The sequence below is a fragment of the Sceloporus occidentalis genome, unplaced genomic scaffold, assembly GCF_023333645.1.
Source record: "Sceloporus occidentalis isolate IW3139 unplaced genomic scaffold, rSceOcc1.0.p SCAF_336, whole genome shotgun sequence".
Classification (NCBI taxonomy): domain Eukaryota; kingdom Metazoa; phylum Chordata; class Lepidosauria; order Squamata; family Phrynosomatidae; genus Sceloporus; species Sceloporus occidentalis.
Window position 1 is genome coordinate 1 of NW_028317316.1, and position 22,207 is coordinate 22,207.

The 22,207-nt window shown below is 39.2% G+C and overlaps 1 protein-coding gene across 1 annotated transcript in view; it reads right to left on the reverse strand.

The window, feature by feature from the left end:
- Positions 1-7,491: 7,491 nt before the first annotated feature.
- LOC149274311 (clathrin heavy chain 1-like) overlaps positions 7,492-22,207 on the reverse strand; it is a 49,890-nt gene continuing 35,174 nt past the window's right edge. The window contains exons 23-33 of the mRNA XM_089505639.1: positions 20,709-20,873; positions 20,515-20,622; positions 20,091-20,258; positions 19,806-19,955; positions 19,318-19,449; positions 19,062-19,172; positions 18,777-18,947; positions 17,970-18,191; positions 16,367-16,387; positions 9,790-9,865; positions 7,492-7,616 (exon numbers count right to left, since the gene is read on the reverse strand). Of these exons, the coding sequence (XP_089361765.1) occupies positions 7,492-7,616; positions 9,790-9,865; positions 16,367-16,387; positions 17,970-18,191; positions 18,777-18,947; positions 19,062-19,172; positions 19,318-19,449; positions 19,806-19,955; positions 20,091-20,258; positions 20,515-20,622; positions 20,709-20,873 (1,449 nt within the window). The remainder of the gene's footprint in view (positions 7,617-9,789; positions 9,866-16,366; positions 16,388-17,969; positions 18,192-18,776; positions 18,948-19,061; positions 19,173-19,317; positions 19,450-19,805; positions 19,956-20,090; positions 20,259-20,514; positions 20,623-20,708; positions 20,874-22,207) is intronic.

The window sequence follows — 22,207 nt, forward strand, 5'->3', positions numbered from 1 at the left end:
AAGGGGGGTGGGGAGAGGGTAGATAGTGGGAGAAGGGAGGGGGTAGATAGTGGGGATCTGATGGGGGAAAATGCTGTCCCCCCCAGCTTTTTAGGGGTTCCTACGCCCATGTACACAAGTACAGATTGCCTGACCAGCAAAATAATATTCTTTGTTTGTATTTGGCAGGGTGCTCTTATGCGGTGGATCTGTACTTTCTGGCTATGGGTTCCAGTCCAACTATTCCAGCTGTGAGACCTACGAAGTACTGGGCCCAGTACTTGATGTGATCGGGCTGGCATCTCTAATGACGGCAGAGTTTACTGCCAGACGGGAGAGAAGGAGGCGAGAATTTTCAAGAGACTGGTCGGATCCAGATAGCTGATTCCTCTTTGGCAAAAACCGGCAGCTTGCGCAGTAGTTGATACTGTCTGTGAAATTCACTCTTTGCAAGTAACCAGACTTGTAAGTACATTAATTGGCTTGTTGTTCTGCCTCGTTGTGTGGATGAGCAACAACCATCATGTCTCTGAAGAGGAACCTGAAGTCTCCAGAGATCTGCCATTTTGTGTAACTGTGGATGGCAAAGTTTTCATATTCCCGCCACCCCTACCGCCATACTTTGCAAGACCGTGATATGTCAATGAGTGAGAGCCCACCTTCCTACTGCAGCATTTATAATAAAAGGTATCACCTTGAATCCAACAGATGGGGCAGATGGAAGATGTACCCACTACGCAACTGCCGAGCTGTTTTCCTGTGGAACCACCTCCAAGCTATGCTGAGAGAGATCCTTCTCAGCCTGATCCTGCACAAACGCTCTCATTCCAAATTCTACAGCATAAAATGTATGGTTTAACCCCTTCGTGACAAAGGCTGATTTTACTTTTTGTACCCTTCGTGACAATGGCCATTTTAACATTTCTGCGCTGCTCGTGTTTAGCTGTAATTTTCGTCTTTCCCGTTTACTGAACCCACACACATTATATATTGTTTTTTTCAGGACAAGAAGGGCTTTCTTTAGATGACATTGTTTTGATTGTATCATATTATTTACTATTAAAAAAAGTATAAAATATGGTGAAAAATTTAGAAAAAAATGACTTTTAACTTTTAGTTGAAAAATCTTATTATTATTATGGGGCAATAAGTACAGGTAGCGTTTTGCTATTTCAAAGCCATTTTTTCCAAACCTGGTAATTCTTCCCCCCATGTGCCATTTCGGGTATCTTTGAAGCCGACCAATGCAATTTACCCCATCAAGTCATATATTTTTGAAAACTAGACAGCCCAGGGTATTCCAAATGCTAGTATTTTAACCCTTTCCAAGCACTAATTCTACCATTAGCCTTTGTCAAACTTTATGGTAGTAATTTTTTTTGCATTTGTTTTTTCACACACATTTTACTTAAGGTATGAATAAACAGGTTCTGGTATATGTCACTATCATAAAACACCCCAATATGTGTTTAGCAACATCTCGTGAGTACAGCAATACCTCACATGAATGATTTTGCCTGGCTGTTTGGGGGCAAAAGGGCCACATTTGGGGCATGTGTATTTTCAATGTTGAACTTTGGCATTTGGCGATCAACTGCCCATGCCCTATTTGGTACATCTTTGAGCCGGGCCATTTCAGTATGCCCAATAAAGCTATATATTTTTGAAAACTAGACACCCCAGGGTATTTCAAATGCTAGTATTTTAACTCTTTCCATGCACCATATCTACCACCAGTCTTTATCAAACTTTGTGGTAGTCATTTTGTTTGCATTTGTTTTGTGTAATAAAATATAAGGCCAATACAAACTTCAAATAATTGGATCAACACATAAATGTATGCGTCAAAAATAGGCAGAGTCACTTAGATGCAAACAAAGGTAAAACATTTAATACGAACAAAAATAGAAGAATATAAAAAGAAGATAAAAATAATACGAAACAAGTCTTACATAACCTTCTAGAGGAATTTAGTTCATGACATCTGTCCTATGCATTCCTGAGGATGGAGGGAGGGAGTGTTGGGACGTGAAGAGTCCGTGGATGGCAAGTACATCTCCCCTCTACCTCTCCTCCCATGCTTCTCCAAGGCTTAACTTATATACACGGTTTGAATAATGATGTCAGTCTTGTCAGTCTATTGGTCTTCACCTAATTGGGTAAACATGCTCACTAAGATCTTTACACATCGAAACCCTATTTCAGGTGGTCACTGTACGCATATTGTAATTCCCTTTTACAGTTACAACTATACCATGCATTAGCAAGTTACTATCCTATCTATAGAATGCCTGTTCAGCAAATCCTTCATTCTATATTTAAGGTCAAGGAAACCTTGAAGCTTATTATTGAAACATATTAATATATCTTAATAATCATTTATTTATGAACAATGATTACATATCTTTGACTACTGCCTATACCAATAATTATATATGGTCCATTTCTTAATTGAGGTTAGAAAATGTATTAGAATCTTTTACATTTTGTCACACACAATATGTGTTCGGCAACATCTCCTGAGTACAGTGATACCCCACATGCATGGGTTTGTCATTTTTGGGGGGAACTAAAAGGCCACATTTGGTACGTGTGCATTTTTCTAATTGGAAATTAGATGTGTGGCCATCCTTCCCCCCGTGTTAATTGGGACATTGTTGAACCCGGCCAATTCAATTTACCCCATCAAATCATACATTTTTTCAAAGTAGACACCCCATGGGCATTTAATATGCCAGTATTTTAACTCTTTCTATGCGAGAATTGTTTTAAGCTAATGTGCTAATTTTAGGACTTGCTCACAAAAATATATTTTTTATATATATATATATATTTTTTTGCCTTTTGAAAAAAAAAATTTACAATTTTTTTTCAACTTGAAGGTTCCCCTGATAGTGACATCAGTGGGAAATTATTTTTACATTTTACTGGGTTTTTTTACTATTTTTTTCTAATTATTTATTTTATTTTTTAATTTATTTTTACTAATCACACTGTGATTAAAAGTTGGGCTCCATTGACTTGCATGGTTGATTGCAGTACCTGTATTCAACCTGCAAGTGGAGCCAGAGTTCTCTAGAGGGTCTGGAGACCGTCTAGCGAACTTTTTTAATCTTTATTTTTTTTTTTCCCGGACCGCCGCCATCTTGCTGATGGTGAAGATCACCGGAGCGGTCACAGTCCATCCAGAGATAAGTGTTTGGTGTCGCTGGATGCCTCCGATCGAGGCATTCCAGCGACACCATTTAAGTTTAGGAGGTGATCGTTGATTGCCTCCTAAACGCTTTTAAAACGGGCGTCCACCTTTTAAAACGGGCGTTGTTGATGCCCCGGGGAGGGGCCAGACATGGCCCCTGGTGCCGATCGTGGCGTTGCTGAATGCCTCGAGGCCGTTTGGGTGCAGAAAGCGAACGTAAATCGCTTTCTGCACCCGTTTAAAGACGTGCCGGTTCTGGCACGTCATTTGTCGTAATCGACTTGTTTTTCCGTGCCGTGCCAGAACCGGCAATTGTCATTAAGGGGTTAAACAAAATAACATTGTATTGTTGAACAAAGCTTAGTCAACAAAAGGATGCAAAAGAAGAAAACCCTGTCAGTAGAAAATATTGTTCACCTCATCTAGTTCTGGACCAAAAGGAAAGAGAACTTAATATAAGCTGCAGTGTTGTAATCAAATAGAACAACTAAACGAGCAAAGTGATTTTGAAAATCAATCAACAGCAGTTTTAGCCTTGAATGTAAAAATTGACTCGAATAAAGTATGACAGTATATGTATTACCCAGATAATGGATATTTAGTGGTATGTTTAGAGACAGCTAAATGTTTCATTGTGCTAGGTCTTTGCTTCCTCCTCCTACTGATAGATTATTTAAGATTATTGTTGTTGTTGCGTGGTAGCACACTGTGTCCCTGTGAGAGAAAGCCCACCAATCTCAGAAAAGTTCTTCGCCCTCCGACCGGTCTCCCCTTGGCTTGAGTCTTTTAGGTTCGAGAGGCCATGGGAGCTTCCAATGATCCTGAGGCCAGGTACAGACTCTAGGGGTGCACATGCAGAACAGTCAAGATAAGCCATGTTCAGGAAGCTGGATTTCAGGGTAAACCATATCAGAGACCAGGTCAGGTAGCTGGAATTCAGCTAGTGGTGTAACAAAGCTGAGGTCAGATAGCCAGAAGACAGACTAAGTAGGTTACCTTTGGGGGGGGGGGATTAAGTTGTTTGTTTAAAATGTTTTAGGTTTATTTGGAATGATTATTTATGTTACCTTATTTTGAGAGATCCCAACTGAATACACATAAAAGCATAATAAAAAACATAGTTCCATGCCAATTATGGTATTATTTTGAAATATTTTAGATATCAGACCTCAGCGGACCAGAAGTCATATCTTCCTTTCTTTACATTATTAACACTCCACGCTCCGTGAACTAGTGGATTGGGTGATTATAGCAAAAAGCATACATTTTTTATTTATTGGTATTTTAGTGTATTGTTTTTGTAAGTCAGGAGGAACAATTGTCTAAGGATTACTTATCCCAGAGTATTTGATTCAAAACAAGTGTGTATGAACCTATTTAAAGGTGATTAGATGTCACTCAGAAATGTTAATAAATTAGTTTATAGTGACAATGTTGGTTGGAGATAGAAGGGTGGCAGAAAGTTAAATGTCAAATGAATGAATAAGTGTCTTTTGTTTTGGTTAGCGAAGAAAATGGCATCTTCATTTCCCATAATTTAGTTCCTGAAATCTTCATCTGTCAAATCCATACAGAATCCCCACACATGTATAGGTTTTGTTGGTTTTATGGAAGCTACTGTAAACTTTTCACACTTTCTTTTGCTGGCCCTAAGTCTCATTTAAAACTGTTTAGCAACCCTCCAGTTCAAAATACCCCCACAAAAGCATATATTTCTGTAAATATTCTGTAAATATTTCTGACGCCCCTGGACACTTGTTATGCAGCCATTGGCCATAAATCATTGTCAAACTCAGCTGCAGTAGATAAGTTTCTTGACTGCACTACATTGCTTAGGATCTTTTTGCACGGATGATGCCACAGTTGTTTACACCATTTTTTTGGTTTTGTGGACATCGCATGGCATAGATTGGAACATACCTGTATATTGGCTAAAGTCGTGTTACTAGGTCTAACTAGGTTCTAGAAAAAGAAAAAAAAAAAAAGAAGATGTCTTATACTCGGACTTCAGATCTGTCACTCTCACACCATCTCATGCTCTCTCACTTTTCTCCTGTACCTCTTCCATGTTGTCTCCTTTCCCGCAGCTCTGCTTCTTCTTATCTCTTTTTGTTTTTCTGTTTTTTGTCCTTCTCTCTTCATCTGCTTCCCCATTCTTTTGCCTGCTTCTCCGTGAACCAGGCATCCCAGAGCACTTCTGCGAAAGGGCAAATCCTCCAGGCACACCGTATCCCCCTATTGAAACGGGGAGAGGCTAGCCCCATGGCTCTGCCCTTTTGCAAAACCACTCTGAGAGGCCAGAATAATGCAGACAGATTCACAGAGAAAGCACTCTGAAGAAGCACGCTTTCTTTGCGGATCCGTTTGCAGTATTCTGGCACCACAAAGATATCCTCTCCCCTGTTCCTTCAATCAGGGGATAGTGTGCGTGGACCCTCAGCCCTTTCGAAGAAGCTACCCAATAATAATTTTGGGAGCACTGCACATGTTGGGTTCTGGCCCAGTATGTTTTGTCGAGAATAGGGACAAACCCTGCATTTTAAAGTATATTTGAAAAAAACCTAAATAAGATACACAAATAGTTGGAATACGTGGAAAAAAAATCTTTAAATTTAAATATGAAACAGTGTGTCCTGGGGTGGGTTTACGGTGCCATTAAATGCCTCTATTGAGGAGTTTCAGCAACGCTCCAGGGAGGGATCACACGGAACCCTTGCAGCAGTTTTTGATGTGGCTGAATGTCTCCATATGGAGGCATTACGATAACACCACTTGGAAGGGGAAGCAATTATTGATGGCTTTCTAGCCTGTTTAACCCCCATGCACATCAATTATCGGCACGGAGATGCATTTCCTTGACATGCCTGGCACGTCAATTGTCGTCAAAGGGTTAAAATGCGGGTTAAATCAAGGTAACATGTAAACATAGCATTCTTGTTTTTGGAAAGTTACGATTTTAGCAGTGATAAAAGCCCAGGCTGGCTTTCCAGTGCGGCTCCTAAAAATGTATTTTGTTACTGGACATCAATGGGACAGACAATCCAATGGAAAATTAAGTAAGATAGCACAATGCAACAAATCGTTGTAAAGCACAGACAAGATGATCCCTTGACTGGTTTAGTCTTTAATGATACAGGTTTGAGGTTTGTATTAAGTATCTATTAAGAACGTTTGTGTAATTAAAACCAGAATACACCAAATGTATAATATGTCCACAGTCCAGTAATTTTATTTCATTTATTTTCTTTTAAATTTGTCATTTCAAGTTGCACAAACAAAACTGAACAGCGTTTTATTCTTTTGTTGTTGCTTAAATTCTCTCCTCTGTACACCCAAAACAGTGACCTAAGAACACTACAATATCCAACATACACAAACCTCAGTGGGGATTGAAGTGGGTAGTACACAGACTGGAATCATGGTGCCTTCTTTGTTCCTGAATGAAATGGTCCCACAAAAAAAAGCACAGGGTACAGCACAACATAGGGCCATCTGTTCATTACGGAGTGAGCTACACACTAGCATACCATATATGCGTAAACGGACATTCCCTTGCACAACTGGAGTACTTCTCTTACGCAAAGTTGACTTGTACGTTGCGGAATTTCATAGTTTTGCGCAATAAAGTGGTGTAGATAACGCAGATTAGTGTTCTTTTGCCATCGGCAGTCTTGCATGTGGTAATAGAAACTTTTTTTTTCTTCTGAATATACAATTTGATTTATATGTATTTAGATAAGACAGTACATAAGCTGCTCACATACATCAATTTGAGTCAATATTAAGTTGTTTTCTTTTTCTAACACTACAGAGTGCAAATCAAAGATTTTCCACGATACTGCTAACATTGTTAACCCCTTCGCTGCCAGAACGTCTACACCATACCTCTTTGTAATGCATTGCAGATGCTGGAAAAGGGATGAAGTGGTTAGCACGAACCTCTTCAACAGCAGGGGGACAGCAAAACATTGCTCTGCGATGCCCCTGATATTGGACAGGTTCTTAAAGAGCAGTCCACAAAAATAAAATATTAAAAGAAACAAAAGCCCACTTAAAACAAAGCATTCAAAAAACAATTCTCATCGAAATAAACAGTTTCATTCTAGAGAATATGGAATGTGAAAACAAAAGAATTAATGGAAGTGTGATCCAAATATGCCATAGAAAAAAAAAATTGTCCTTCATGAAACAAAGGGTTTGAGAACGTGCAGCAGAACTCTGCAGCTTTCCCCTGTTATGGATTGAGAGGCAGAAGAGGGACGGTGGAGTTTCAATAAGAAAAATAGCCCAGGTTCAGAGGTTGTAGCTCTTTTGTATTACATGGTATATCCAAAACCAGGTTGGGGCTGCCCGTAGGCAGGGGCAGCATAGCCATAGCCATACGGAGCTTGAGGAGGTACTGCAACGCTGGGTCCTGCAGTCAACATCAGCTGTGGTTGGCCTAAAGTGAATGGTGAAACAGGTTAAGCTACAGCAGGTGAAAAAGTATGGGGAGAATTCAGTTCATTTTTTCACATATCCAGTAAGGCTTATTAAAGAACTATGGGATATACAAACCATAAAGTAACATTAGAATAACTAACGTATATTATGTTTCAGAGAATAAACAATAGCCTATAGTCTAAGACTGGATGATCAGAGGATAAGATGTAAAATAATGAAGATTATTATACTGGAAAGGTAGTTCATAAATGGAACAGCTTCCCATTAGAAGTGATAGAGGCTAATACAATGAGGACATTTAAACATGGATAACATTAAATTATCCTGAATGTAAGTACTGATAAAGGTCTTATCCTTTACATCAGGAAAAATAAGCAATGTTAAAAAGCTAAATGCAGGTGAGATAAAATGCTGTATGCCAAGTGAGTGAACAGAATAAAAAGCTAAATCAAATCAATATTTGGTGTGACCACCCTTTGCATTCAAACAGCATCAATTCCTCTTAGTGCATTTGCAGTTTTCTTTTCCTTTTTAAAAGGAACTCTGTTGTTCCAAACATCTTGGAGAACAAACCACAATTCTTCTGTGGATTTAGGCAGCCCAATTGCTTTTCTCTCTCTTTTCATGTAATCCCAGGGGTCTTGGTCATGCTGCTGAATAAATTTGGGGTCAATCATATGGCTCACCAATTTTGACTCATCAGTCCAGAGCACCTGCTGTCATTTTCCTACACGCAGGTCCTGTGTTTTTGTGAAGAGTTCAGTCACTTTACCTTGTTTCCACATCGGAGGTATGGCTTTTTTGGACACAAGTCTTCCATGAAGAAAACCTCTGACCAGACTTCTCCAGACAGTAGATGGATGTACCAGGGTCTCACCGTTTTCTGCCAATGCTGAGCTGGTGGCACTGCTGGACATCCTCTGATTGCAGGAGGGAAGCATGATGTGTCTCACCTTCACCGACCACTGTGTATGGTCTTCAACATTGCCTGTTTCTTTGTGCTTCTTCAAAAGAGCTTGGACAGAACATCTAGAACCCCTGTCTGTCTTAAAATTTCTGCCTGGGAGAGACCTGGCGAATATAGTATAACTACCTTGTGTCTTGTTGCTGTGCTTAGTCTTGCCATTGTGTATGAGTTTTGACATTAAACTGTCTTCAGCATTCTCAACTTATTAGTGAGTTCGGGTGTTCCTTACTCAGTTTTATTCCTTCTACACAGCTGTTTCTGTTTCAGTTAATGATTGTGTTTCAACCTACATATTAAATTGATGATCATAAGCACGTGTTTGGTATAATTGTTTAATCATACGATTAACCCCTTCCGCACCGGCGTTGGAAAACTGGGTCTTCACTTGAAGACCGCAGTTTTTTTTTTAAAAATATTTAAATTCCGTGCTCGTGATTCGCTGCAAAGCGATCACGTGCACGGAATTGAGGGGGACTGGCTGCTACGGATCGCTGGGGACACCCAGCGGTCAGTAGCAGCCGCCCCTCGCGATCCCAGCGTTCATCGATGACGTACCTGGTACGTCCCGGTCTGCCGGTGACCTTTGACCCGGAAGTACCAGGTACGTCCCGGTCTTGAAGGGGTTAACTATGTGCTTACAAAATCTCTGACTTTGTGCAAGTATACCTAGAAGAACTGATACTGTTTTTAAGGCAAAAGGTGGTCAAACAATATTGGATTTTTCTTTTGTTTACTCACTTTGCATTTTATTAGATATAAATATTTCTATTTTTGAAAGCATTCTTACTTTACATTATTGCCCACTTACCTTAAACTGTTGCACAGTACTAGATATCTGCCCTAAAGGGATCCATGTATAAAGTTGATATAGGGGTGGTAGTGATCATTGTTAACGTTATTTGCATATGCCTATGCAGAATCCCTTACAGCGGTGGTAGCACTACAAGACCGTGGGAAAAGCAAGTGTTCTGGCTTGTCTGGCCAATTTATGATGAGCATTTAATAATGCCTCTGCTATATATGCGCTGTGCATAGACTAACATGTATACAAGCATATAGTAAGAATTGGAGCACCCATGAGAGCTCCACATTAAGTTATCCATTAACCTCTAATTCTACTGGAGAGTTATGTACAGAAGAGTTAACCTAGTGTAAGGGAATTTAACTTAAGAACTCTGGTATATGGATAAGAAGGCGATATTACCATAAACGATGGGCTGTGTCTCTGTAGCTTGCTCCTCTTCTTTCCTTAGGGATTCTGACGCATCTAATTTATCAACCTGGGATGGGTGGGGGAGGTGTGAGAGAAAGAACAGGAAACAGTTCAAAATTAACAGCAGCCAACCGATATAAAACACTATATATTGATGAAAAACATGGAAAAGCCTTAAGGTTTATGAACAGATTTTTCTCAATGTTAAGTTTTTTTTTTTAAACATTCAGAAAATGTAAGCCTTGTGGTATAGAAATTGACTGTCCTTTAAACCTTTGACTGTTTAATATACCGTATTTGTTTGATTATAAGACGACCCTGATTATAAGACGACCCCCCCAAATCTGAATATTAAGGGGGGGGGGGGGGGGGACCTGAATATAAGACGACCCTATAGGAAAAAAGTTTTACCAGTAAATGTTAATTCATGTAAACTATTTTTTTTAATAAAAGATATGATTGAGAAAAATATTTTGGTTTTATTTCCTTCTATTTTCCAACCTGCCCCCCAGTTATGCACATCTGCCCCAGAAATGCCTTATACCCCCTATATGCAATGCCGTCGCTACAGGGGGGCAATTGCCCCCCCTAGGTTATTCCTTGCCCCCCCCCCGCCGAATTTGTAACCACCCAAGACAGTCCTTGACTGCTAACGACGCATGGTGCCGTCGCTAGCAGTCCCAGTCAGGTGCTAACGACGGCACCATGCCGTCACTAGCACTATCTTACCTTGATGGAGGTCTGTGGACCTCCATCACCACCTACCCCGGCGATCTGCCCCTCACACTGAAGGGCATCACCGGGGCCACCCGATCTGCGCGATGACATCACCGCGCAACTTTATTAACAACTGACAATTGTCAGTTAAAGAGGTATGGGGGCATGCTGCTTAGATGCCTGTATCTCAGGCATCTAAGCAGCTACATATCCCCAACATATACCATTGGAAAGGTAATCGCCTCACCTTTCCAACGGTATATAGATTGTAAAATATAAAAAAAGTTAAAAAAAAAAATGTAAAAAAAATTATTTGGGGGTCTCTTAAGGCAGATAAAAAAAGATCAAATTAAATTATTTAAACATAAAGTAGTTTAACTTTAAAAAAAAAGTTTAAGTATTCTAGCTAAATGATCACTGTGGTAGCCAATGTTACCACAGCGATCATATAGCTATAAAAAGTCACATTCCCTTTTTAAAAATGGCCGATACTAATTTTTAAGTCTATGATCCCTTTGATCATTGGGTTAAATTTAGCCAACGGTAGAGGGAGGCAATTTTTGAAATCCTGATGAACTGGAATTTAGCCTGTGCGGTACCTGAGTAACCATATCATCCCTGGAGCGCCTTGCTGTAAAAGTGATTTTTTTTTTCTCCCTTTACCATCATTTCTTTGGGATTGTAAGGGGAAAGAATGGTGTGTGCTACTGTGAGTAAATGTATGGAAAGAATGGCGTGTGCTTCTGTGAGTGAATGGAGATATGAAAGGCGTGTGAATGATCAGTAATTAGGGTTGAAGCCTTGACGTGGCATTACTGCTCACGTAGGAAGTTAAATTATGGCACAAAGTACACATTTGCAAAAACGACATCCCTTGGCGCATCAAATGAGGGGCTGCATGTGTTTCTAGTACAAACCTGGAGTGCGCAAGACACAAATGAACATGACGTTATGGTTAGAAAAAACATTTTCAAGCCAAAGCGACATATTCCATCATTATTTGTGCACTCAACTTTTGTCCTAGAAATACATGTAGCCCCTCATTTGAAGCTCCAAGGGGTGTAGTTTCTTAAAATGGATGAATTGTCTGAATGAGGGAGAGCATGAGTTAATATGTGGATGATTTGTCTGAATGAGGGAGAGCATGAGTAAATGTGATTGTGTGTATCATAGATGTATAATTGTGGAAGGGCAAAGATGGCACTAGCAGGATGTTTGAGCCTTGGGGAACAGGATGGCACAGGCAGGGTGTATATGGGACAAAGATGGCAAATCTTATGTGTGTTATCTGGGTGCTGGCCAGGTTCTATGTGGGCAGCGTGGTTGGGGTGTGCAACCTGTGATCTATCCCTGTAATTTAGGGGGTTTTAAATATACCTTTAATGCCGTGTTTTTATGGGAATTCCAATTGATCTGTACCTGCAAAGCTTGGTTTGTGTGTTCTTCTGTAGATCCATATCTCCTATGCTATGTTTCCATACATTATTTATGTATACCTGCAAATACAGGGTTTGTATGTCTTGTTCAGTAGATTAATACCTGCAATGCTGTTTCCATGTATTGATTTGATCTATACCTGCAATGCTACATTTCATATATTATTATTGTATACCTGCAAATACAGGATTTGTATGTTTGATTCTGTTTATTTGATATATACCTTCAGTGCTGAGATCACAAGTGAATTTCAATTTATCTATACATGCAAAGCTGGGTTTGTGTGCCAATGTGTTGAACTATACCTGCTATCGGCAGCAGGGTCTAATATTAGGCCCTGAAATCATTTAGTGGAAAAGTTAAGGTATTGTGTTTAAAGGATTTCAAGGATTAGTCGTACTAAATTGTGGCTTCAGGCTTCCCATGTTGAATGATCAAGTATTGTATTGTCCAATAACAAAAGTATCATTCCATAGCACATTACTTTTGGGTGTGTGTGGGGGTGTGTGTGTGTGGGTGTGTGTGTGTTCAGTGGTATGATTTAATGGTGGAAATTATTAATGCCCCCCCAGTTTGACTGTGGTATCTTGTGTGCCCCCCCCTATATATTGTTTCTAGAGTCGCTACTGCCTATATGCCACTGTGCCCCATGATATGCCTTTTAACCCTCTAAATGCCACTGTGCCCCATGATATGCCTTTTAACCCTCTAAATGCCACTGTGCCCCATGATATGCCTTTTAACCCTATATGCCACTGTGCCCCATGATATGCCTTTTCACCCCTATGTACCACTCTGCCTCCAGAAATTCCTTATACCCCTATATGCCACTCTGGAATTAAGGGGGTTAAAAGGCATATTATGGGGCAGAGTGGCATATAGGGAGGTTTAAGGCATTTCAGGAGGCAGAGTGGCATATAGAGGGTTAAAAGGCATTTCTGGAGGCAGAGTGGCATATAGAGAGTTAAAAAGGCATTTCTGGAGGCAGAGTGGCATTAAGGGGGTTAAAAGGCATTTCATAGAACACTCTGCCTCCAGAAATGCCTTATGCCCCCCATTTAACACTCCCCTGCACCCCTTACCAGTGCTTCTGACTCCCCTGTCATGTAGCCGGGGCAGCGTGTAGAGCTCTACGCGATTCGAGTAGAGAACTAACGCTGCAGCCGGAAGGAGGTGTGGCTAGCAGCGGGGGTTGTCTGCGTCCATCGCGCAGACCTTCCCCGACTGTCAGCGAGAATTCCCCGCACTGGTGCGGGACCTCTGATCTCTGACAGCCGGGGAAGGTCTGCGCGATGGACGCAGACAACCCCCGCTACTAGCCACACCTCCTTCCGCTGCCCCGGCTGCACACCAGGGACTCAGAGGCACTATAAGACGAGGGGTATTTTTCAGAGCAAATACGGTACATTTGAGAAACGTTTGCTAAAAACTCTGAGCTAATATTTGTAATTTAAAGCAGTGCTACTGGTGAGTTGTGCAAATGAAATTTTCTACTTTGTGCTAAACACTTCATTTGTATACAATGCTAAACGTGTGCCAAATATTAAATATTTCTATCCATTAAAATAGAAAACACTTGATTCATACGATCAGTTTTATTTTGTGGCAACTGTATTCTTAATAATAAAAAAAAAATCTATAAAGTGGTACAGAATTTCATATAACACACAAAGGCAGGCTTTATACTTCAGGGAAAAACACTCCAAAAATGCCAAAAAAATTCCAACAGACAGAAGAACATATATTAGAAACCAAAAGAAAAAAATAATGCTATACATATTACACAAACAGCCCAAGCACCAACATTGTAAACCAATCCTTTAGATCCTTCCAACAGCTAATTTAAGAAAGGAATATAGAAAACAGCCTCGCAGATGGCTTCCAAGTCAATTACATATACTATAAAATACAACTAATTTCAGCCACAAAAACTAGAGAGTGATTAAAAAAACCAAAACTATTTTTAATTTATTAAAAGCATACACATGCAATTTAGTTTTTATAAATGATTCCCTGACCTCATTTCATAGCCTCATCTTCTGAAGAGATGCCTTGGGCCCCAAATCCTGCCATAGACCCGCTCGGCTGTATTGCTTGAACGCAACCTATACCAGCGGCTACAGAAAAACACCTCAGAGACACATTTACTATCTTGCTAAAGCCTCGGTTGCCATCTTTCTCTTGTAGGTTTTGCGATGAAGAGGTATAGGCAGACTACACTCTCTATATTACAACTGTGTTTCCCAATGTGAAGGCCTGGAAGACCCCACCTAAACAATGTTCATGAAGGTTCCTGCTCCAAATGTGGGCAAAGCAATTTTTCATAAATTTTTTTTATGTTGGTTAACATATTCTTCACACGAGTCCATTTAAATTGAAGAAAAAAAAAACAGGCCAAGCAAGAACCACAAACGCATGCGAGCTTATATTTTGGCATGCATAGCAGAGGGCACGACATAAAAAAAAAATAAAAAAATGTAGAAAATAGTAACTTGCATGTAACATTTTAAAAATATACAAGACGTTTGCTGCTGTACCAAAAGTTCATCTTCATCAATAAAATGGATCAAACAAACTGAATACATGAATATTTTTTTTTTTAATAGTTTTTTTTTTTTTTTACACAAGTTGATTAACCCCTTCCATACCGGTGACGTACCTGGTACTTCCTGGTTGGGTGTCACCCACAGACCGGGGACGTACCCGGTACGTCATCGATAATGGACGCTGGAAATGCTCCGTAGCAGCCACTCCCCCTCAATTCCGTGCACGTGACCGCTTTGAAGCGAATCATGGGCATGGAATTAAAATATTTAAATAAAACTGCGGTCTTCAAGGGAAGACGCAGCACAAGAACACCAGCAGGGAAAGGGTTAAAAAAAAACCCATTAAGAGTCTTAAGTCTTTAAGTGTCTACCACAAAAACCTTTTAATTGTACTTCAACTGCTTTCTATGGCTTTACAGATTTCAGTTAAGTAGATTAAAGTTGCAATGTAAGACAGCTCAATTTCTTTTTATTCAGTAGTAATTACTAAGCGACACTTTTCCTTCACAGAAAACAAAACCCACAGCGCTGATCTCCAGACGACATAGTTAGTATGAGTGTAAAAAATGAATAGGCTTTTCCACTGCTATTTTCTATAAAACATGCATTTGATGTGTTTTGTGTAATAACCTGAATTTAGGAATAAAAAAATAAAATAAAACAGAGCAGAACTGAAGCGAGGTGTAAAATCTGAATGTAGGATTTAGCCATACAGACTCCTAACTTAGCCAAGAGGAAAGTACTTTCAGGCTGTGATGATGCACTTGCAACGGCTGCTTTAGACACACCATAACTCACTACTATACCTTCATTACCTGCTTTAGTTTATTTTGTGTTATTAAAAATAAAACCTATCACTATTTATTTAGTGTTTGTCAACTGTTCCAATTCCCATATAAAAACAATATGAAGAAACATTGTAGGTGTCACACTTAAAGGATCTTTCACTGCTGAATTTAAACATGGACGGAAAGATTCACTCTTATTGATAACCTAAAAAGAAAGCAAACAGCATTGACACCACAGGAGGTGGGCACCAGAATGTCCACTTCCGTTCTATAATTTTGTCTGTCAGTTGATTAGTAAAACAGAATGGAGTGTGGATCACAGTTCCGTAACGCATTCAAACAAGAGATCGAATCTGAAGGATGGACACGTTCAAGAGATGTGTCAGTGCGGCTCAAAAACGATCATGCTTAACATGTTTCTGACCGAGAGAATGAAACAGCAAACTGGATCTTTGGAACCAGGAACAGAATATAGCCTGGGAAATCATAGCACAAAAAGTACTAAAACTTCCAGTAGCCCTGGCTAACTGGCTTGTGGCGTTCCTTTCTTCATACACACATGTATTTCTAGACATCAGTGATTGAGGTTCCAGATTGTGCAATGAATGGGTCTAGGTTGAGCCCATGGGGATTTCTATTGTGCTAATAGTGCAGATAAGATTACTTTTTCTAAGGGGTAGGCTAGGTGAAAACAGTGGAACCTTCACCACAGGTGTCCTCGGTAACAGATGCCCTGAACTGTGAAGGTGGCTTCTTAAGGAAATAAACTCATGTAGTATTTTAAACTTTCTATATTCTGTCCATCCTTTTGATTGTAGCCTCCAAACTGACATTACGGACTGTGAACCAACGTTTAGTAACTTTATTAGTTCACATTAGCAACACAACTACTATACAATGTCCTAATTGTAACTATTTTAGTGCTGTTTAGAATGCCCGCAGAGGCTCTTAGTGAGTTTGGAAAAGAGGAAAGCAGCAGTAAGTGAAAGTGTAAAAAAAAAGGAAGAGTGGAAAACTCATGCAGATTCTTTAGACTTAGTCTTCCAGGTTTAAAGATGGAAAACAAGAATCAACTTTCACCTTTTCCTTTATTGCATCAACCTGAAAAGGAATTCAGAGGGTGCAGCTTAGAAAATCAAATTTTACATTGAGCATAAAAAGAAAGAATAAGCAAAAGGAAAAAAAAAGCAGTTAGGAAAGATATAAAATCAAAATATACATGATGATGGGGGGGGGGGGAGAACAAGATGCACAAGCCTGGTTTCAATCTTCAACAAGCCCTGGTCACGCACAACCTGACAGTGTTGCACAAATTGCACTGTGAAGGTACCCGGGTACAATAACAATACCTTAAAAAAAATGTGTGGAATATTAAACAAAAGTAATCCAATGACTGTGTAGGGACAGAGAATGTGTGTGATGACTGCTGGTGTTTAATGAGGGTTATCCTACAGGACCGATGGGAGATGACATTTATAGACTGCGACAGACTTAGTCCGAAAAGGCATAACTATCCAACACTAGTGTGTATAGTAATGGGAATACAGTCACCATATTTAGCTTTAGACTACAGAACACTGTTGTGTATCTTTAGAATAAAAAGTTATGAAGGACTTAATGCATATAGCCTACATCGAAATCATTATATGAAGTTATTACATGAAGGGGCAGGAAGAAAACAATTTTACTCCCAAAGAAATGTAGATTTGCTATGACAGTTTAACATTTTCAACAGCCAGTGGAACTAAATGCAGAATATGAGCAGAAAAGACGTTGTTCTAATAGTACAGTAAAAACCTGCACACAATTAATGAGTTAACCCTACATCTAAACTGTATGTTTTGTATTGTACAGAAATATTAATGCACTGGATACCAAGATAGGCGACAGCACTAGTGCAAAAAAACAAAACAAAAAACCCCAAACATGGATAAAGGCAAAAAAGAACAGATCCACCGTCATCACACTATTCCACTGTGGGTGACTTTAATGTTGTTTATGGAAATAGAACAGATTTATAATAGCGTTGAATGAATCATGTAGGGTGTGTACTGTTTGCAAATGACACACTACTGTTTGGTGGCGTAAAAAGATTAACAAAGTTACGCAAATTGCTGACCATTTAATATTTAGAAAAGGCGGTGGGTATCGAGGTTTACTGCTAATGCATAAATGATGTGGAAATTATCTAGAAAGCCAAAATTAGATTACAGGTATAGCAAAGCAAACATTTCACCAAAAATGTACTGTTTAATATCAAGAGTGCTTATCTAATTTCTGAATTAGGTCCCCCCCCCCCCCCGCAATGTCATATAAGCAATTGGTTAGGGAATTAACTATTTCTTAAAACGTACAGAATGTGTATGGCTTAAATCAGACATTTCTGGTACAGAAAACAAGGGTTAAAAAAAGATGACTGTGCCAGATTTACAATGAACACTTCCAGGGTAAACAACTTGATGCAGGCCGTGAGCAGGGACAGACATGGCGTTTGTTTCAAGACTTAAGTTTCTGCCCTTTCAGTGAGATAAACACAAAACAACGTTTTAAGGTCGCTGCCATTAATTGGAACTGGAGATGGCACATACATTATCTCAAGTACTGACGCAGAGATCCGATATGTGATGTCTCAAACAGAAGTACCAGTTGAAAGAAATGACCAGTTCTTTTTTTATTTTCTTACCTTGCTTAAGTACTCCCTCATGACCTGGATGAAGTAGGGCATGGCAAAATCCATAATGTTGTGCCTCCAAGCAGTTTCCATCACCACATCTGGCCTCAGCAGGTCATAGCATGTGAAGAGACAAGCGGCAAAGCATTCTTTTTTATCTTCCAACAAAAACCATTGTAGAAGTTCCTCGGCCAGCTCTGTATCTTTGGATTCGGAGGCATACTGCATAGCATCCTGAGACAGAAACATTCTGCGTCACTATACATGCATAAATGTAGCACCAGTCATCAACCATTGACAGGTAAAGGTTCAAATGTTATACATATTTTTTAATATATATGACAATACAGCAACACTGTTTCTATGGAAAAAAGGGGGCTTTGAGGAACGGTTTAATGAAGTTCAGACGGTGCTTAAAAGACACGCAGATGGTTTCAACTCAAAGCTACATGCACAGGCACCACCTTTTGTCGCTCTTCAATTTCTAGATTAGAACTAAGAGTAATATTATACCAGTAAATATATCAAAGTTTTATACATCAAGTTACACCCGTGCCAATCATGCTTCTCAAAACTGAAGTCCTGTAGCCGGCAGCTGTTTTGTTTTTTTGATAATTTTGTGTAATTTATGGTTTGCCAACTTGAGATGAAAGTTTTTGGTTTCCGTTTTGTCTAGGGTGGTGTATGGCACAAAGAACTGAAGTTATGCACAAAACAGAACATTAAACACAACTTACACAGTTAATCTTTCCTCTTAAAGGTCCACCCCCCCCCCAATATGACCTTGGCTAAATTATAACCTAAATAAATGTCAAGTACCTTGTAAAGTCTGTCCTTCTTGCAGAGCTCCACACTCTGTTTCCAGCGGTTATTGCCTTTGAAGAGGTAAGCAGCAATTCGCCGAAACTCAATCAGCTCGTGTTTCTCCAAGCGTTGAGCCAGAGAAATATTATCAAAGTTGTCGTACGCATCTATTGATGTGCGAAGCGCCTGTAAAAACAGAACAAGTCAACCGTTTTCAACAGAACCCCTTTACTAGTAAAAAAATAAATAATAATAATAATAATTCCACAACATGTCTTATAACTCTTGCGCAAGAGGTACCTGGTAATCTTCTTCAGTAATGAATAGGTTGTTTAGAGCCTCGTTGACAGACTTATTGTTATGATTCTGAACAGAACGCAGATAGGGTTTGACCAGTGGTAGCTGCTTCACCTACACCGGAAGAAAAAGTAGTATGTTAGTCATTGTCTTGCAGGCATGAAACACATTATTCAGACTGTAAAATCTATTTAGTAAGAGTGCTTTAGAAAAGGCTGCTTGTGTTGGAGGATTGGAAATACGCAGTACTATTAGTTACCTTGCTGAAGTAGTTGACTGCACGGGTATGGTCTAGCCTTGGAGACAATACCATTAGGAGATCGTTCAACAACAGTGGCTTGAACTCCAAATAAAATTGGATTGCTCTGTAATACAGCTCAACATTGGCCACCTATAACGGGGAAAAAACATTGAAAACGGTGAATATGTGAAGTTGCTTGCCAAGATTATTTTCAATCGCACAGACGCATTGGAAGCAAGCCAAGATGCAGTTTTTGTTCAATTCTATGATTTAGTGTAGAGTGCAGTGTATTGTAGAGTCCCTTAACGAATAATAGATGTAAACTTCTATGTGTAACAAAACTAGAGATGCAGATTTAGACAAGGTATGATGTGTGATAAGAGAAAAATAACTGCTTGCTATGCATGAGGTCACCTGTTCACATCTAGAACTAGGTAGTTGTCAAATGTGATATATACACAATAGAAGAACCCGTTTCAGACAACGTTATAAACCATATCATTTACCTTTGTTATGATGTCTTTAAATTGCCCTTCTTTCCATGCATCTGTGGGGTGGCTCATCATCGTGATAATGGCATTATCGTATTCTTCGTATTTATCGTAAAGGAACACCAACTCTGCCCATAGATGAGCTTGTTCAGCCGCTCTCAGCACCTACAGAATAACACACAAGCATTTTCAGATAATTTAGCCATACATTTTAATAGTATCTACTGACAAGTGTTATAAATTCAACCTGTTGGCGGTCACTCATGGCTACCGATACATCTACACAGTATCACATATTACCTTAGGAATATTGACTCTCGACCAGAACAGTTCCAAGTGCTCCCTCATTTTTTGTGGCTTGAATTTGGAATACAGAATTGCTAGCTCTGTGAACATGCCCATATGTGCACGCTCCAGGCCCAGGGCTGCTTCCAGCATGGTGATAAGTTCTTCAAAGTACCCACGATCCTGGGGAGGGAAAAAAAATTTCAACCTTAGAAATAGAGTAAATGGGGTAGAGAAAAAAAAATAACGTGGAAAGGTATAAAGAAAGGAAATTAAAGTTTAATTTAAATTGTAATGGGTGAATCAGATGTAATCACATTAAAGAACTATAACAATGTAAGAAGCAGTGAAAAGTGTCAATGTAGTACAATGAGTAAAGCAAGACCTATTAATAATAATGTAGTAGTAATAATAATTTGATCGTTGTACTTCTGCTTACCTGGTAATAATTTATTAGTTCCTCCAGTTCATCTGCATGTACAACAATGTGAAGGCCGCACATCTGAGCCAGACGGAATTCTTTGCCATCAACACAAGCAAAGCAAACCTAAAGATATAAAAACATACGTTCAAGAAATCTTTAAGATCTTAGGGAGTAGAAAAGTAAAAATGCTGAGGGAACCAGCGCCTCACCTCTTTCCAGGTACGAGTGCTGTTTGCCTTGCGAGCCCCATCCACAGCAGCTTGGTACTCTCCCAGGTGAACCAGCGTGGATGCCAAACGACCAAAGTTGGAGACGTTGTTATAGAGGAGCTTAGCAGCATCATACATTTTTTCATCGTAGCAGCGGTCCCCAACCTGCATCATTAAAAAAAAAATAAAAAAATCCTTAACCGACCCTCTCCTCTTTTGATGATTGCTAAAGGCACCAAATAGGACAATTATTTCATGCTGAAGAATATCTTTAAAACGCTCAGAACGCGCGGCGTCAGATAGTTTAGGCTGGAAAACGTGTATTTCTGATCTAGTATATGGTTAGTTTCAGTAGTATGAGAAATTTTAGGGAATAGAAACTACTTCTCAACAAATGTGAATTTTACAGGTTGCCACTTTACTATATTTTTTTTTAAATGATTTCTTAGGCCAGAGTGTCTCTGAGCAGTAAATAATGAAAAAATAAGTTTGTGGCAATATGCTATAAAGTTCCTAATTCAAATCCATAATTGTGATGGGAGGATTTCAGTAGGCGGAGATTATGGCAATAACCATTGTCTTTAAAAGTTTATGTTTAGACAAGTTTTGAGCTCCCAATTTTTTTTTACATAATTGTTTTGCTATTTTAATTAGTTGATCTAATAACCTTCATAGAAGAATCTTATCCCTGCTTTGGGAAGTAGTATATTATTATTATTACATATGGCAGTCAGAGACTGCAGTTTATAATATTATGATAAATCTGAGATGTTTATGCAATGTAATGTGTTTCACCTGTTGCATTATTGTATGTGTCCACAAGCCAGTAATTCACATATGATAACCAATCAAGATCTATTTTGATGTATTTTGAAGATAAAAAAAATGTAGGGTATCAGTTGAGGCCAATATGGCGGGTGTGGTCCTACAATAATTAATAGCGTCAGAATTTTGTATATTCGACAATAAATTGGTTTTGCATCTCATAAACATCCCTAACAGTGATTAACACATGGAATGAATGCTCTACAATACAATTTAACTCTTTTGATCGTGCCACTTTGAATAACATTTCCAGAGTTTCCATCACTAAAATAAATCCCTGTGCACACCAAGGGCGAGGATACCAGGTGGGTCTTCAATGGCACGTACGCATAACGTCTGTCCTCAGATTTATGTAAATGGTTTTTAACCCCTTCGTGACAAAGGCTGATTTTACTTTTTGTACCCTTCGTGACAATGGCCGTTTTAACATTTCTGCGCTGCTCGTGTTTAGCTGTAATTTTCTTCTTTCCCGTTTACTGAACCCACACACATTAGATATTGTTTTTTTCAGGACAAGAAGGGCTTTCTTTAGATGACATTGTTTTGATTGTATCGTATTATTTACTATTAAAAAAAGTATAAAATATGGTGAAAAATTTAGAAAAAAATGACTGTTTCTAACTTTTAGTTGAAAAATCTTTTACTCATCTATAAAAGGTAATAAAAAAACCTGC